This window comes from Mytilus edulis, unplaced genomic scaffold, assembly GCF_963676685.1.
Source record: "Mytilus edulis unplaced genomic scaffold, xbMytEdul2.2 SCAFFOLD_1444, whole genome shotgun sequence".
In the NCBI taxonomy this organism is placed as follows: Eukaryota; Metazoa; Mollusca; class Bivalvia; order Mytilida; family Mytilidae; genus Mytilus; species Mytilus edulis.
In genome coordinates, this window is record NW_027268467.1 from 8824 (window position 1) to 24543 (window position 15720).

General features: G+C 31.2%; 1 protein-coding gene across 1 annotated transcript; it reads right to left on the reverse strand.

Annotated features, from left to right (window-relative positions):
* Window positions 1-304: 304 nt before the first annotated feature.
* LOC139507556 (T-complex protein 1 subunit delta-like) lies at window positions 305-13248 on the reverse strand (the record flags this gene model as incomplete). Its single annotated transcript, XM_071295788.1, is given in 14 exon segments — window positions 305-1155; window positions 1784-1897; window positions 2422-2656; window positions 4751-4881; window positions 6350-6457; window positions 6672-6768; window positions 7329-7473; window positions 9302-9432; window positions 10062-10110; window positions 10113-10182; window positions 10765-10934; window positions 11236-11344; window positions 11843-11855; window positions 13160-13248. Coding segments are annotated over 14 exon segments (1479 nt in total), but the record flags the coding sequence as incomplete, so codon positions are not given.
* Window positions 13249-15720: the final 2472 nt, after the last annotated feature.

The window sequence follows — 15720 nt, forward strand, 5'->3', positions numbered from 1 at the left end:
GACTCAGAAGAAATAAATCCCTTTCTGTTTCACATTGATTGATTTTTGATGTAGTAGATTGATTGCTTAACGTCCAGTGGAAAATATTTCATGCATGTTAAAGATGAGAAGAAATTAACACTAAATCCAATAGGTAGGTCCTGTAATAGAGGCAGTTCAGAACGAAGGTCCTGGAAGTATTGAATACCACTGGAAAATCAGGATAAATGATGGAATGGAAGTCTCAAAGAAACATTAAGGACATGACCATCTTTCTGCATGTTTACAAAGCTTTGAATATTAGGCAGACAATTCAGACACAAAATTCAGTACAAAAATTTATTTCACACATTTTTTGTATATTACAAATAATAAATATCATGTGAATTGCAAAAAAAAAAAGAAAAATATAAAAAGTTTGTTGGAATCTGAGACATAAATTTGTGTGAAACTTGTTTAAAGTGACTTTTTGTATAGGAATCTACAATTACTAAGTAATAATAATCTAAGATCTGATCGTGTCCATACATAAGCTTCTGTAAAAAGATTTCACTGTAAAATAACTTAACTGAAAAAATTGAGCCTTTCTTTTCCTTCCTTTTTTTTTTAATAAAATTTGTTCATAATGCCCATTTCTTAACATGGATACTTAAAATGAACAAGTATTGTATATATAGCACTATTAAAGAAGTAAATAAAACGGCAATTTTGCTTTTTATTAACTTCTTTTTTGGTTTTTATCAAAAGAAATTCACATTTACAGATTCATTGTATTGACTACCAAGTCAAATTTCCCGTAACTATTAAATATATGCAGTTTGTTATTCCATAATGAAACTAAAGCCACATGCTAATTTCCGGCTGATTAGAAAAAAGTTATCCAATCTGTATGTAAATTCAATGTTTAATACTTATAAGTGAAATATTTACAATGTATCAGACTGGAAAAGCAAATTGATTTTGAAAATAAATATAACCAACTGGAGTACACAGGGTACCAGTTTTATTTTAAATTATCATTAGATCACATCAATAAAGGGTATATAAAAAGCTTTGTCCTGAACACTTAGTGGATGATAGATTTATGACGAGAGTTTGTAGATGAGTGTCCTATGTGTCACATGTATCTATATACCACCAGCATGGTCCAAAAGATGATTATCTAATACACATCACCTGAAACATAAACAATAACATTTAGCATATATAAAGTCTCAATTATAGTTTCTACTTTAAAATTTATAAATTGTTATTAAACTATTTTTCATAGCTATGTTTGGCATAATAAGGATTCTAGATTGGGTGATACGAGACACTAAAACTAATGAAATGTGGGTGGTTTCAGTTTATAAAATGAAAATTTCATATCATGCCTAAAGAAAACCACTCCCAATCCCAAATACTTGTAACAGCCCTCAGCACAAATAAAAATACCATTTTGTGGTATCAATGGGATAAAGAATATGAAGGCAAAATATGCAAAATCTGAAGATCTAAAGAAACTAATATGAAGCAGATAATGAAATCAGAATTATGAGACCATTTAAATTATCTAGTGCCTATCCATTCAGTGGTTGCTGTTTGTGATATTTGTTTATTTTTTTAATTTTCTTCTGTCAGAAATCAGGCTGTTTATTAATTTATTTTTGTTTGAATTGTCATAACTATGTAGCTGCCTATACAATGTGGGTATTGCTTATTGTTGAAGGCCATACTGTGATCTGTGTAGCTTAAATCTATGCCATTAGAAATCAAGTAGTTACTCATTGGCAATCTTATCGTATCTTCTATTTTATATACTTACAATATCATCAATTTTCATGATACTTTTTACAGTCTCAGATGCTAAATGAATGGCACTAGTTGATACAAGAAGTGGCTGTAGGACATTCTCTTCTAAGATATTGGTAATTGCACCCTGTAGAAACAGAAATTGGAATTAAAATTTATTTGCACATACAAGATGATGATGCTTTAATGCAAGTTTCAATAATAATTATAAAGTATAACTATTACTAATGCCCATTTCAATTAGGCTAAAACGCAATACATTTGTCTAAAAATAATAGTTCCTTCTTGAATATTTGAACAATAAATATCTGTACAGCAAAGGTATATCATAATCCTGTTTTTATTTATAATGTGGAGATAGATTTCTACAGATAGCCATCACATTGTTTTTTACAAAAGTCAGGCCGCTAGTTTCCTTGAATGAATTGTTTTACATTTGTCATTTCAGGAAGTTTTGAAGCTGACTACGTTGTTTTGGTTTTGCTCATTGTGAAAGGATGTACGATGACTTATATTTTTTAAATTCTATGTTTTTTGGTGGAGAGCTGTCTCATTGGCAACAATTCCACATCTTCTTCTTTTAATATAAAACTCAAAGTCCCTCTTCAATACACCCATGTCTTGAAAATCAATTAATTTAAATGTACATACCTTTCTGACATTAATACCAGCTGTTTTCTCTCCTTCAGCATGTCTGTTTCTGAGTTCTGTAACTGTAGCAATGGGATTTAATCCTGCGTTTTCAGCCAATGTAAATGGGATGATTTCTAATGCTTCAGCAAATGCTCTAAAACAATACTGTTCTGTTCCTAACAGGGTATTGGCATATTCCATCAATTGTAGAGATAGTTCTATTTCAGGTGCTCCACCTCCAGCAATAATGGACCTGAAATTAACACAATACATACTTAAGGAAAAATTGTTGTGGTATATTCAGTCAAGCCAACTTATCTGTTATCAAATTCTTATCAAAAAGTTATTAGGATCTTTTATATTGCTTATTCTATTTAATGGACAAAGTGCAATAAAACAAACTAGATTAGCCGTATATATATTTCTAACCTCGACCAAAACATGATGCCTATACTCTTTATATTTCATCAATATCTAAATCCTTATAATTTACAAAATCAGCAGAGTTTCTCCTCATTTAACAACTGTCTATGCTTAATAGCAAGAAAAGTATTATACAAAGTGTGTGTGTTCAATGCAACGACATGTTTCTTGAGTCTTCAATGAAATTATTCTAACTAACACATGTTGTTGGCACTGAAATCACTGTACTGAAAAAAAATCCATATCTTGTAAATAAAACTAAGGCCTAAATTAAAATATTGTTTGTTTGCCCTTTTCCGACCCTATGTTTTGAAACAGGGTAGGTAGGTAGGTAAAATATTTTATTTTTTCCCCCATTAAAATAACTTGGCTCGGTATATTATTTGTTATGGGTAGGCAGGTAGGTATAATATTTTATTTTATAGATACAAAATCTGCAGAATGTCATTTTGGTCTGTTTTGTTTTTGCAAATGTTTTCTGGGACTATTAGTTTTGAAAAAAAATATCACGTAGAATGTGAAGCTAATTCATATGCACTACTATTTTGTTTTCAAATATCAAAATATAGACCTGTGCCGCATATCTTCAACGTTTATATGCCTCGAACTTTGAAGAGTTTGAACTTGCGCTCACATTCTGTACTACATGTACGTACCTTGTACGCTAACCTAAAGATTTTCTGTAAGAGATAACTTTGTACTGGTAAGATATGTCCGGGAAGTCATACATTACTAGTAGAAAAAGTCCATAGAGGGTTAAAAATTTCGTGTGTGCCTAAAAGTGGTTTCCAATAAAAATGCTACAAGACTTAAAACTCAATAGACAACTTTCGAGTTCGATGCATTTCCATCAAAAACTCTGGTTTTAGTGAATGTCGTTTGTGCGTTTAGGGGCGTCGTCACTTCCGTTCCAACGTTGAGCGAGTGGTTGGAAAACTATAATTCTATATTGTACGAATTATTCAGCAAATTGAATTCTCAAAATTGACAATCAGCATTGCTGTCATAAGGGAATTGTCATTAAGTACCTACAGAACAACCATTATTTCTTGTTTATCCTGCACAATGGCGATCACTAAGACGCTTGATGAACGTAAATAGTGCAGGGATACAGGCGACCCCCTTTATCTGGTAAATGACGTCATAAAGGCGCGTATAATTGACGAGTTTTTTCCGGTGACGGATGAACTCGAAAGTGGTCTATTGTCACGTATTTTACATCGCATTTAAAATGATCTGTATGGAAAACTTGGCGATTTTACTGCCAGATATTCTCCACTTTACAGGGTTTTGTCACTTTTGGTTCATGTCAGATATAAATAATATATCGGCATCGTTAACATAATCATCCTGATCTGCGGATCACAAAAGGCAATCCCTACATAGAACACAACGTCCGTTTACAAATTAGTTTGTACACACATTGATAATTTTGTATCAAACGAACTTTTTTGTTAATGAACCCTGCTCTTTAAGTATAAAGGTATAGAGTAACGTACGTCATATCATGATTTCAGGAAACGTTCAACATCGATTTCAAACAAATGCATTGAAACTTCAAATGCAAGTGTTCATGTCAAACGCTCAGGTGATACCAAACGGACCGGACCTTATACCTTAAAGATAAAACCCGAGGATTCCGGTAAAACTGTTTTGAGCGGGAAATACAAATATAAGATTTTTGGTAGGAACGAAAAAATGAAATAAAATAAAATCTTGCTGGTAAATACAAATAAAAGATTTTCAGGCAGAACGAATTTATAGGGTCGGTCGGTAAAGGGCAAACAAACAATATTTTAATTTAAGCCTAAGCTTACTCAAATTTTCTTAAAAAGCTTTTCAGGCTGTTAGCCAGTAATCATTCATTTAGCAAATCATAATTTCATGACGATTTAAAAAACCATATTTATTATCTTCACCATACCTTTCTTTGACAAGACATCTGATGACACACAGGGCATCGTGGAGTGATCTATCAGCTTCTTCTAGCACAAGTTTGTTAGATCCTCTCATAAGTACTGTGACACATTTCCCGGGAATAGCCATTCCAGTAATCTGAAAAAGATTTAAATCGATGCATTCCTTTCAAATCATTTACTATTTTCTACTTATAGATAGCTGTCTAATGATGTACAAATTGTCTTTGCAATGATTTCCAAACATATACACTCTTCTTAAACTTTGTATTCGGGATAATAATTTAAATAGCTTGGTAGGTACGTTTCAAAATATACTTTGTCTTCATTCTTATTTTGCATCTTTATTTGAAAATATCACACTTTCAGATCAGAGGTTTGACACAATTATATTTGAAATGTGGAATAGGTTTTTAATGTTACGTACAAATAAATAAATGATGAATGTGTCCCCATGGACACAGATGATGCCCCTGCTTGCATACAACATTATGAAGGGACATAACTCTATAACAATAAAAGTGAAGCTACCCAAATTTGTACTTGATCTGAGTTTTGTGGTAATAAGTATTGTGTATAGGTTTCATATATTTGGTTGGGGCAAACTTAAGTTACAGAAGGAAAACTACAAATTTTGCATTTTTTTTTTCATTTATAAAGGGGCATAACTCAAGAATGGTTAAAGTGACCCCACCAAAATTCAAACTTGATCTGTGTTTTGTGGTAATTAGCATTGTGTGTAAGTTTCATAACATTTGGTTGAGGCAAACTTAAGTAATAGAACGAAAACTAAAAATTTTGTAATTTTTCTATTTATAATGGAGCACAACTCTTGAACAGTTAGATTGACACTACCAAAATTCAAACATGATCTGTATTTTGTGGTAAAAAGCATTCTGTACAAGTTTCATAACATTTGGTTGAGGCAAACTAAAGTAAGGAAACGGAAACTAAAAATTTTGCAATTTTTCCATTTATAAAGGGGCATAACTCTGAAACGGTTAGAGTGGAGCTACCAAAATTCAAACTTGATCTGTATTTGATGGTATTAAGCATTGTGCATAAGTTTCATAACATTTGGTAGAGGCAAACTTAAGTTAGAGAACAGACTAAAAATTTTGCAATTTTTACATTTATAAAGGGGCATAACTCTAGAACGGTTAGAGTGAGGCCACCAAAATTCAAACTTGATCTGTGTTTTGTGGTGATAAGCATTGTGTATTAGTTTCATAATATTTGGTTGAGGCAAGAACAGAAACCAATTTGGGGACGTACGTACGAACAGACGACCATGGGTATAACTTAATGCCCTCTCTGCTACGGCGGGGGCATAAATCAATTCAGTAGCATAACACAGTTCCCTTTTGTTTGATATTGTATGACAGCTTTTCATGTGTATCTTTGTGTACTTTGTTAATATTATACCCAGTTTTTCTAGATGAAGAACAGGAATAAAAGCCCTGTTCATTGATAATTTTTATTTTTTCTATGTATTGTGTGCGATTTGTCCCATGTACATTTACTCCATATCCTTCTATTTTTTATGTATCATTTTTTTTTAGTTTTGTTGCTACAAGAAAATAGAGAATTTTGTACAGTACAATTACCTTGACAATTTTACTTGATCCTGTCTGTACTTCTTCCACTAATTCAGCACTACCCATGTTCTCTGGTAAGAAATGGTCTATACTTGCAATTGGTTTACATCCTACTGACTGAAAAATATAACTAGAATGTAAATATAGGTATCCTAATATGAAAGTTGACTTTTCACAAATATAACAAGAGATTTTTGTCACAAGTTCATCCACCCAATATCCTTTCTTTTCTGATTTTGAAAATGCACAAAAAAAGTTATTGATCATTCAGATCATAAAGTCCATTGCTAGGCCTCTAACATGAAATGTCTCTTTTAAATCAATGTCTTACCTTACAAACAAATTCAATATCTTCTCTTTCTATATCTTTAACAACTAAAATTTTCATCTTTGCTAAGAAATGTAGAGCTAAATCACTAACAGCATCTCTAAAATAGAACATTTAAAATTCATAATCAAGTGTAAGTTTTATATACAGTATGTTTCAGATGTCTGTAAGATACAATTTATGAACTTGACTATCAAATGTAACAGGAATGAAAAACTGAACATTTGTTCTTTCATTTCTTTATTGAAATTTCTTGATCAGTTGTAAAAGTAACATCTGGTATAAAAGATAATACTTATAGTTTGTCAAGTCGAATTTTAATACAACATTGTTTTGATTTGATTTTGAAAAAAAACATTTCAGGGCATGTTTTCAAAGATTGATGGTCTGAAATTTTGCACAAAATTACAGATGTCATGAGACTGATTTTATAATGTATGATTTAGCAAGTTTTCCTTCTGTTGCATTAGAAAGGTGAGAAAAGTATTTGCAGATACCAATTTAGGATTCAACAGTCACAATCAGTTCACAGACACCAGTGCATGAAACTCAGTGACCATCAATTTGCAATTTGATAACCTCATATCTTCCAATACAATACTACTATTTCCTTAATCTAAATCTGGCAACATTATGTTTTCTATACTTTGAATTACTAACCTTAAAATAGATTTCTGTATAAGCAGAACATTGCAGCCTGCCTTTTTTACTTTTTTAACAATATCCAAGATATACTGTCTTTCCTCTCGTAAAACTCTATCCATCTGTGTATAATCTGATACAATAACACTGTTGTCCATCTGTGAATAAATGTATGATTATACTGAAATTAATGTCTTCAGTATTTTATTGAGTCAATAGATCACTTCATGATAATGTGCAGATAAGCTTAATTGATGGTTGTAGGTAGGATACTTAATTTTAAAAAAAACAAGTACAACCAGTAGAGAAGAAACTGCATAAGTCTGTATAGAACTGAGGTCACTTTAAGTTTTAAAGACTAGGTACATTAATAAAAAAATAATTATAGCTTTTTGTTATAATGGTTTGTGGACTATTTTTTGTTTTTTCCTTACTACTATGTGATAACCTTTTACATTTTTTAAAAGCTTTTCCATGAATAATTGACAAAAAAAATTGGTTTTTTTTTTCCATTGAAAATGTCCTTTTTTGCCAGTCAAGAGTTATAGCAATTTTTCAAATTAAAATTTACAGAACAGATAAGTTGCAACATTGTTCTTTTGATTAATTTGTATTAAAATAAAAAAAGATGTGGTCACTAATAATGTGTTTATTTTTTTTTTAATATTTATAATTTAACAATGAAATTTCTGTTCTGTGCTATAATAAAGCTGGGAATTTCCTTAAGGAAAGTGGTATTAGATGATTAATGCTGTTCCTTTTAAGTCTGTTTTTGAAAAAAAAAACTGATCATGCATTTATATAGATTTTTGGTTTCCAGAATTTTACCTGAAAAAGGTAAATTCAGAAATGTGCAGTTAGGAGCCTGTAATTCAGTGGTTGTCGTTTGTAACTGTGTAACATATTTGTTTTTCGTTCATTATTTTGAACATAGATTAGGCTGTTAGTTTTCTCGTTTGAATTTGTTTTACATTTGTCATTGCAGGGCCTTTTAAAGCTGACTATGCAGTATGGGTTCTGCTCTTTGTTAAAGACATACCTGCCAACTTCTGAAACATTCATAGGGGGAGATTTTGCACAAACGACATTTTGAAGTTAAATATATGTATGAACTGTTTATGTAGTCATCTACAAAACACCAATAGGAGTTAATAGATATACTTTATTTCTTAGTTTGGTTATAATCTATACAAGGTGGTTTTTATTTTAGCCTTTTTCAATACCTCCGAATCTCATGACTCATAACATTCCATGTTTTGATTTTGTTGTGAGTCTCACACTAAGCATGCTTTCAAACATTGTACATACCACCAGAAGAAATCGAAAAGTTGATTGAACATGATGTGCTAAAAGATTCATTGCCAAGTGAACTTGGTCGTTAAAATTTAAAATCTTTCATTCAAATCTGCTTGACATTTCGATTTGCAGTTACTTATTACTTCTTTTAATACACTGTCGCTTGGTCCAGACAAAGACCTCTATCTTGTTGGAGTTGACATAGCAGAACTGAATTTCAATTACTTATATATCGAACATGAAAACTACTGACCAAAGTTTTCAAATGATCGCTGATTGTTTATTTCTATTGAAAGTAATGAAAAAGCAAGAGAATAACGAACGCGGGTTATTCTAGGTCAAAATATCCGAAAGCGGGAGATTTTATACTCCCGCACAGGAAGATTTCTGCAATCTCTTTGTTTGCGCGGGAGTCTTCCTCTCAAAACGAGACAATTGGCAGGTATGGTTGAAGGCCGTACGGTAACCTATAGTTGTTAATTTCTGTGTCATTTGGTCTCATGTGGAGATTTGTCTCCTTGGCAATCATACCACATCTTTTTATATTGAACACACAATAAGATCAATACATTTGGTTAACTAGGATTTTAGTTATATCCTCACACATTGGACACGTTATGTTTATGTTATGTTTTAGTAGTTGTTCATAGAATCTAGCAGATTGTGGTATATTTTGTATTAAAGCTTACATCAGTTTTTAGGTGGTGATATACAGAACTGAATTAGACCAATCTTTGCCTTTTCCACTCTATTTGGTCCACCAGCACCAGTTGTTTTCTGTGAGAATACTAATCCATCAATCAACTCTGTATCATCTACTGTTCCTCTGTTATGAAAATTAATGATAAAAAAGTTTAATCATTATTGTGTATTTTATATTCATATAACAATATTCAAGTGTGTGAGATGGGAAGTTCAATCAAAAGACAAAGATTTGTGAAAATTAAAAACTTGTTAATATAAACAAATCAAAACATAAGTAACTATTTTTCCAAATTCAACTTTTGAGTAGGTTACACAATAATGAAGATATCATGGTTAAGAAGGCATGCATGTTCTTAGAAATGAAAATCCAGGAATTAGTGTGACACTGGAAATTTCTTCATATAGCAAACATGTAATAGTTAACTAAATACATGCATCAGGGTCCTACTCTTTTTGCAACAAAAAGTAATAGGGTTTTTCCTGGTTTGTTCAGGATATTAATCTAATTTTAAGGAGGGTATAGAAACAAAATTAAGTTACCTTCGACTGTAAGACATTAAGTTGGAAACAGTTCACTCCAAAGACATAATTCATAGTCGGAAACTAATAAAACTAGCCTCTTACAAATGTTTCAAGGAGTATAAACACAACTTTTTTTTTTAAATTGATCACTATGAAAGGTTAAAAGATAACACTTTTCAAGGAAGTAAATTTATTATCAGAAATTTATTATCAGAAACAAACACTTACCCCAACTTTTTCACCATTTTAATATCTCGAAGATCAACATTGTAGCTTTTGCTGGATCTATTACTTTCATCACAGCATCAACTGCTATTGGTGACAACAAACTTGAATACTGAGAAACCACCTATGACAAAATCAAGTATTTGTTGCATTCATGATAATCATATGAGTGTATTTCCTTGGTAGAATAAGTAAAATTAACTGTGCAGCAATGTTTTCTAAAATTAACGGATTCAAAGACAATATTGTTTGTTTCTACTGACACTTGATAATGTTGGTGTGTTAAGTTATGTTTTGTTCTTATAACCAACCACTGTAAAATCAGACAGTTACAAGCTTCAATACGTCTCCTTTTTTTGGAATGTACGTGTTTCATGTCAGGAAAGTTTGTTCTATGGTTTCCTTTTTGGATTGTGCATTTCTTAAACCTTGAAATTTAAACTAATTATTCAATGTATCTTTATTTAGCAATCATAATAACACAAAATTCAAGAGTTGCATCTGATATCTTCTTTTTAAAGCTTAACATTCTGACACGACATTTTAACTTATATATATTTTGTATTCTTCTGTAACCATCAAACTGAGAAATGACACCTTATCTTTGAACATTATGTTTGCCAAAAGGATTCAAATCTTTTCTTGAAAAAAGAAATCTTTTGAATCTAACGCAGTAAAATATAAATATATCATGTATATTACTTACTTTAGAATTTAATGACGTGGATGCACTTTTCAATAAAGATTCTCTATCTGACAATTTAACTGGTGTAGCAATGCCCTGAAGTATCTTGATAGCTTTGTCTGAAGCTTTCTGGAATGCCTCAGATATACTTGTAGGGTGGATTCCCTGAAGGTATAAGAAGAAAAAGTTACCTTTTTACAAATTTATTATTTTATACTCTTTACTCAGTCCCTACATTTAATCCCAAATCATGAACCATATTTTTTCAAGTCTGTTAAAATTGTGATCTTAACTTGACATCCCATGTGTAGAAGTGCTCTTTTCTGCAGGATTTTTAAAATCCTGTACTTTCATGTAATGATATATATCTTTTACCAAACGGTAAATGCATTTCACTAAAATTTTTGACTATTTTTTTTTGTTTCTGCTCATTCTTTTTAAAAATACAGTACTAAGTCAATTTTGGCAACAATATAAATGAAAAAAACTGACCTTTGGCCAAGAGATTGTGACAAGCATCTAACAGACTACCAGCAATAACACACACTGATGTGGTTCCATCACCAGCCTCTACATCTTGTGCCTTTGATAATTCTACCAACTGAAATATACAGAAACTCACTTATGAAAAAAATATATAATATATATAAACAAGAGTGCACACGCTGAAATGTCTCGCCTTCTTTACTAATCATTGATATTATGTTGATAGTCCTAAATATAAAGCTTTTATACAACTGTCACGTGCACATACAAATATTTAAATAAATTAAATACAATAAATGAATAAAAATCCAAGCAGATCACAAAATTCAGCTATAAAATATACACACTAGAATTTAAACCCAAAAGATATATGAAAAAGAAAGAAGAAACAGGAAATAATATTTTATACAGAAACTCTAAATCATGTTTAGTTCACAAACATTGTCAAAATCTAATAGAATGGGACATTACTCTTCACTGAAATGCATTCAAGCAATTGTGCACAACAAAGTCATATGTTTGTTGTTTTTTGTCGGATAATATACAATAAGATGTAAAAAAAAAAATTGGTCTGGTAAAATTTCATTCGGTCTGGTAAAGCTAGGATGCTTACCAGACCGAATAACCTGTAAAAATAAAATTCATTTGTGTAGTCTGGCAGCGTGGGAATTCAATCAAAAATACTGTTTTTGGGATATCAGCATAAACCTAGTTAGTGTGTGATATGTATATATTATCTTAGATCTGAGGCTATTACCCCATTACTCTGAAATGACCCCAAATATTCAAATCTGACAAATGGGGCTTACATCCATTGATTAGAAGATCTGATGGACAGAAAGACATCATCATACTTTAAGACTTTTAAAAACAAAATTATTTCTCTGTAAGAAGACTTTCATTTTTCAATCAATAAAAAAAAATTCCACACACTAAAAAAAACCTTAGGAATCAAAAAGTATGAATAATTTTATGTTATTTTCATAATACACTAGAACACACCCTCGAAATCGCGGGCATTCAGAGCGGAGTTAAAAGTATGTAAAGTGTTGTTAGAAGTTTTATACCTCCTCCTTCATTTCCAAAATTCCCAATTTTTGGTTTTCTATCAATTTCAATATGAACATACATTTAGTATGTTATGAACATTTAAGTAAGGAGCCTGTAGTTCAGTGGTTGTCGTTTGTTTGTGTGTTACATATTAGTTTTTCGTTCCTTTTTTGTACATAAATAAGGCCGCTAGTTTTCTCGTTTGAATTTTTTACATCGTCATTTCGGGGCCTTTTAAAGCTGAGTATGGGGTATGGGCTCTGCTCGTTGTTGAAGGCCGTACAGTGACCTATAGTCGTAAATTTCTGTGTCATTTTGGTCTCTTGTGGAGAGTTGTCTCAACATGGCAATCATACCACATCTTTTTTTTTGTAATCAATGAATTTTGTAAAATATTTAATGAATGGAGAATTTCAGAAAAGGTATCAAAAGTTCACATGAATAATTTTAGCGCTAACGCCGCTTATCTGTATATTACTATATAAATAAAGTGTATTTACTTTCAATTCTTAGTTTAGTAATCAATCTATGGTGGTCAATTGACATAGTATACAGACCCTCTCCATTTAATAAACTCGGAACAGAATTAAAATACACTTTATTCGTACTATTTGTTTGTTCAAAGTATACAGAAAAACGCAACCGGAAGTATAATCTGACTTAAAATTTCGTCCAATGACAGACAATATCCGGATGTCTTTTTTCTCGTTTTTCTCCCAAAATAACTCAATCTGAATAATCATATGAATGGATGACAAATGCGACTATGCACTGTATGTATAGGACACAGAGTCGTGTTGATTAATTTATTGTGGAAAGAAGAGAGCGACACCAAAAATGAGGTCTTCTCGTTTAATAGTATAGATGTATATAAATATACCATTTTGCAGCAGGATGAAGAACTTGCATCTGTTTCAGGATTGTTGCTCCATCATTAGTGATAGTTACATCTCCATTGGAAGATTGTATCTAAAGAAAGAAAATTGATTTATTCAACAATCAGTACACTTTTCCAAGTCTTGATATTACTCACAAGTTTTCTGAAATTTTGTACTCTTTCATCATGTGATATTAACTATCTACATACAGTACGGGTAGGGACTTATTTTTATGGATGTCTTAATCCGTCTAGTCGGATATGAATAATCCGACATTTTTATGGTAGGTAGTATGGTCATTAATCAACAGATCCAGGTGTGAATGGTCCTTTCATCTTAATCCGTGTTGCTAGAATTACGGTTCACTGATTTCAGAATCAGGTTACCTGTAATTTTAACCTCTCAGTCACTTTATTGATTATATTAGTTCTACATCGTATTTGACATAAAATATTTTACAGGTGAAGTACTGGAGAAAACTTTGTTTTAATCAAAATAGCCTATTTTTGTTAATTATGGTTTTTATATTTCAACTGCTATTTATTTTCTTTGTTCCTAAATTTTTTTTTATTTTATGTTCCTTTTCGTTTGGTTTTTTTTTTTTTGTATCTTTTTCTTATTGGTTTGCATAAATTTTTTAAACATATATATTTTTACATAAAATTGAGAAAGGAAATGTATTCTATTTCTTGAAGCTTGCGGTTATTTTTGTTTTACTGATTTATTTTCCACGTAAATCCATTGATTAGCAGAATGCTGTCTCAAGTGCTGCTGCATACGTTTTAGTTTGACGCTTTCACATGCAAAATATTTCTATAATTTGTATTTAATATTCAGTCTGTGTTGGGTCAGTTCCGAGATAAAAAAATAATTACAGTGAGCAATACTTGTATATTATTAGTAGCTTGATGATTCTTTGTAGTTTTTACTTTTTACTGTAAACAAATATTGTCCGAAAGTTGGAGATGTATAACTAAATAGAACGCAAATAATTACACTAGAAGAAAATATTGATTCTTCCCGGGCATAAGTTTATTTTAAGATTTCTGTGTTTGTTCATTATGCTAAATTAATATAATTGATCTGCCTTTGGGGGTAGGGGGTAAAAGGGGTCCGGATCTCGAAATCCCGGGCTTAAAAACACGAAGTCCAAGGTCCCGAAATTTAAATAAATTTAAATCCCGACATCGCGAATTAAGAATTCCCAGATCCCGAAAAGGGTTAGTCCCGATATCCCGAACTAAATTGCATAATATTAATTTACGCACAATCCATGTAAAAAGGAAACTTGTATGTTATATTTTTCATAGCAATCTAATAGAAAAAAATTGCTGTGAAAAGACATATTCCATGATACACATATCAGTGATCAACAGCGTGTGCACGTGACAATAATACTGAATGCTAATAAAAGATATTAAAGATCGATTTTGTCCACTGCACGAGATTTTTATATGGCGGGAAATGTCGTAACAGTAAACACAGGTGACCTTACTGAACGACGGTGGGAAAATCCAATCATGATTAAATTTGATGTGGAATGATTGACAGTATTGTGCTTTAGTTTTGAGGCTCTTGATCGATTTACCAGAATAGAAATTTAATTGATTTACATACATGTATAATCAAAACACGATTTAGTCTTCTTTCACTATTTTTTTTTTAATTTTTATCAGTAATTTCCCAGATTCCCATTTAAATAATCTATTTGGAGACCTCCTTTAAACTTCGGAAATAATACAACATCGATTTAAACCAGATGCTCCGCAGGGCGTAGCTTTATACGACCGCAGAGGTTGAACCCTAAACGGTTAGGGCAAGTATGGACACAACATTCAAGCTGGATTCAGCTCTAAATTTGGATTGTGATTAAATAGTTGACACAGCATAGGTTTCTGACACAAAATGAATGTGTTCTAATGAACTTAAAATTTTTGTTTCTCTTAGAGCAATTCACTATGCTGTTGAATATTAATCCTCTCAAAAAAATGTTTGAAGAAATTTTCTTTTTTATTTATGAAATTTCAAATGAGAAAAATTGAACCCAATTTTTTTAATCACATCCCCCTTTCCCTTATTCCAAAACTAATCTCAATTAAAATTTCTAATGGAGTTTGCAACAATAACTACTCATTTAAATACATCATAAAATATTAAGATGTAAAAAAACTGCTTGTTATCACTGAAAGGTAAAGATTATTTTAATTTATCAGTTGGTAGTAAAAAGTGAATATACATTGTATATTGTATATAACAAAGATTTAAGTTGATTCTGGACAAAGAAGATAACTCCAATTAAAAAAAAATCTTGCTATTGCACAATATTTTGCAATTAGATATTTCTTGCTTACTATTCTGGACAAAGAAAGATAACTCTAATTAAAAAAAATTTGATATTTCACAATATTGTGCAATTAGATATTTCTTGCCATTGCGCAATACTGTGCAATTGAAAAGACTTGCTATTGCACAATACTTAATATAATAATTTTAGATCCTGATTTGGACCAACTTGAAACTGGGCCCATAATAAAAAATCTAAGTACATTTTTGGATTCAGCAT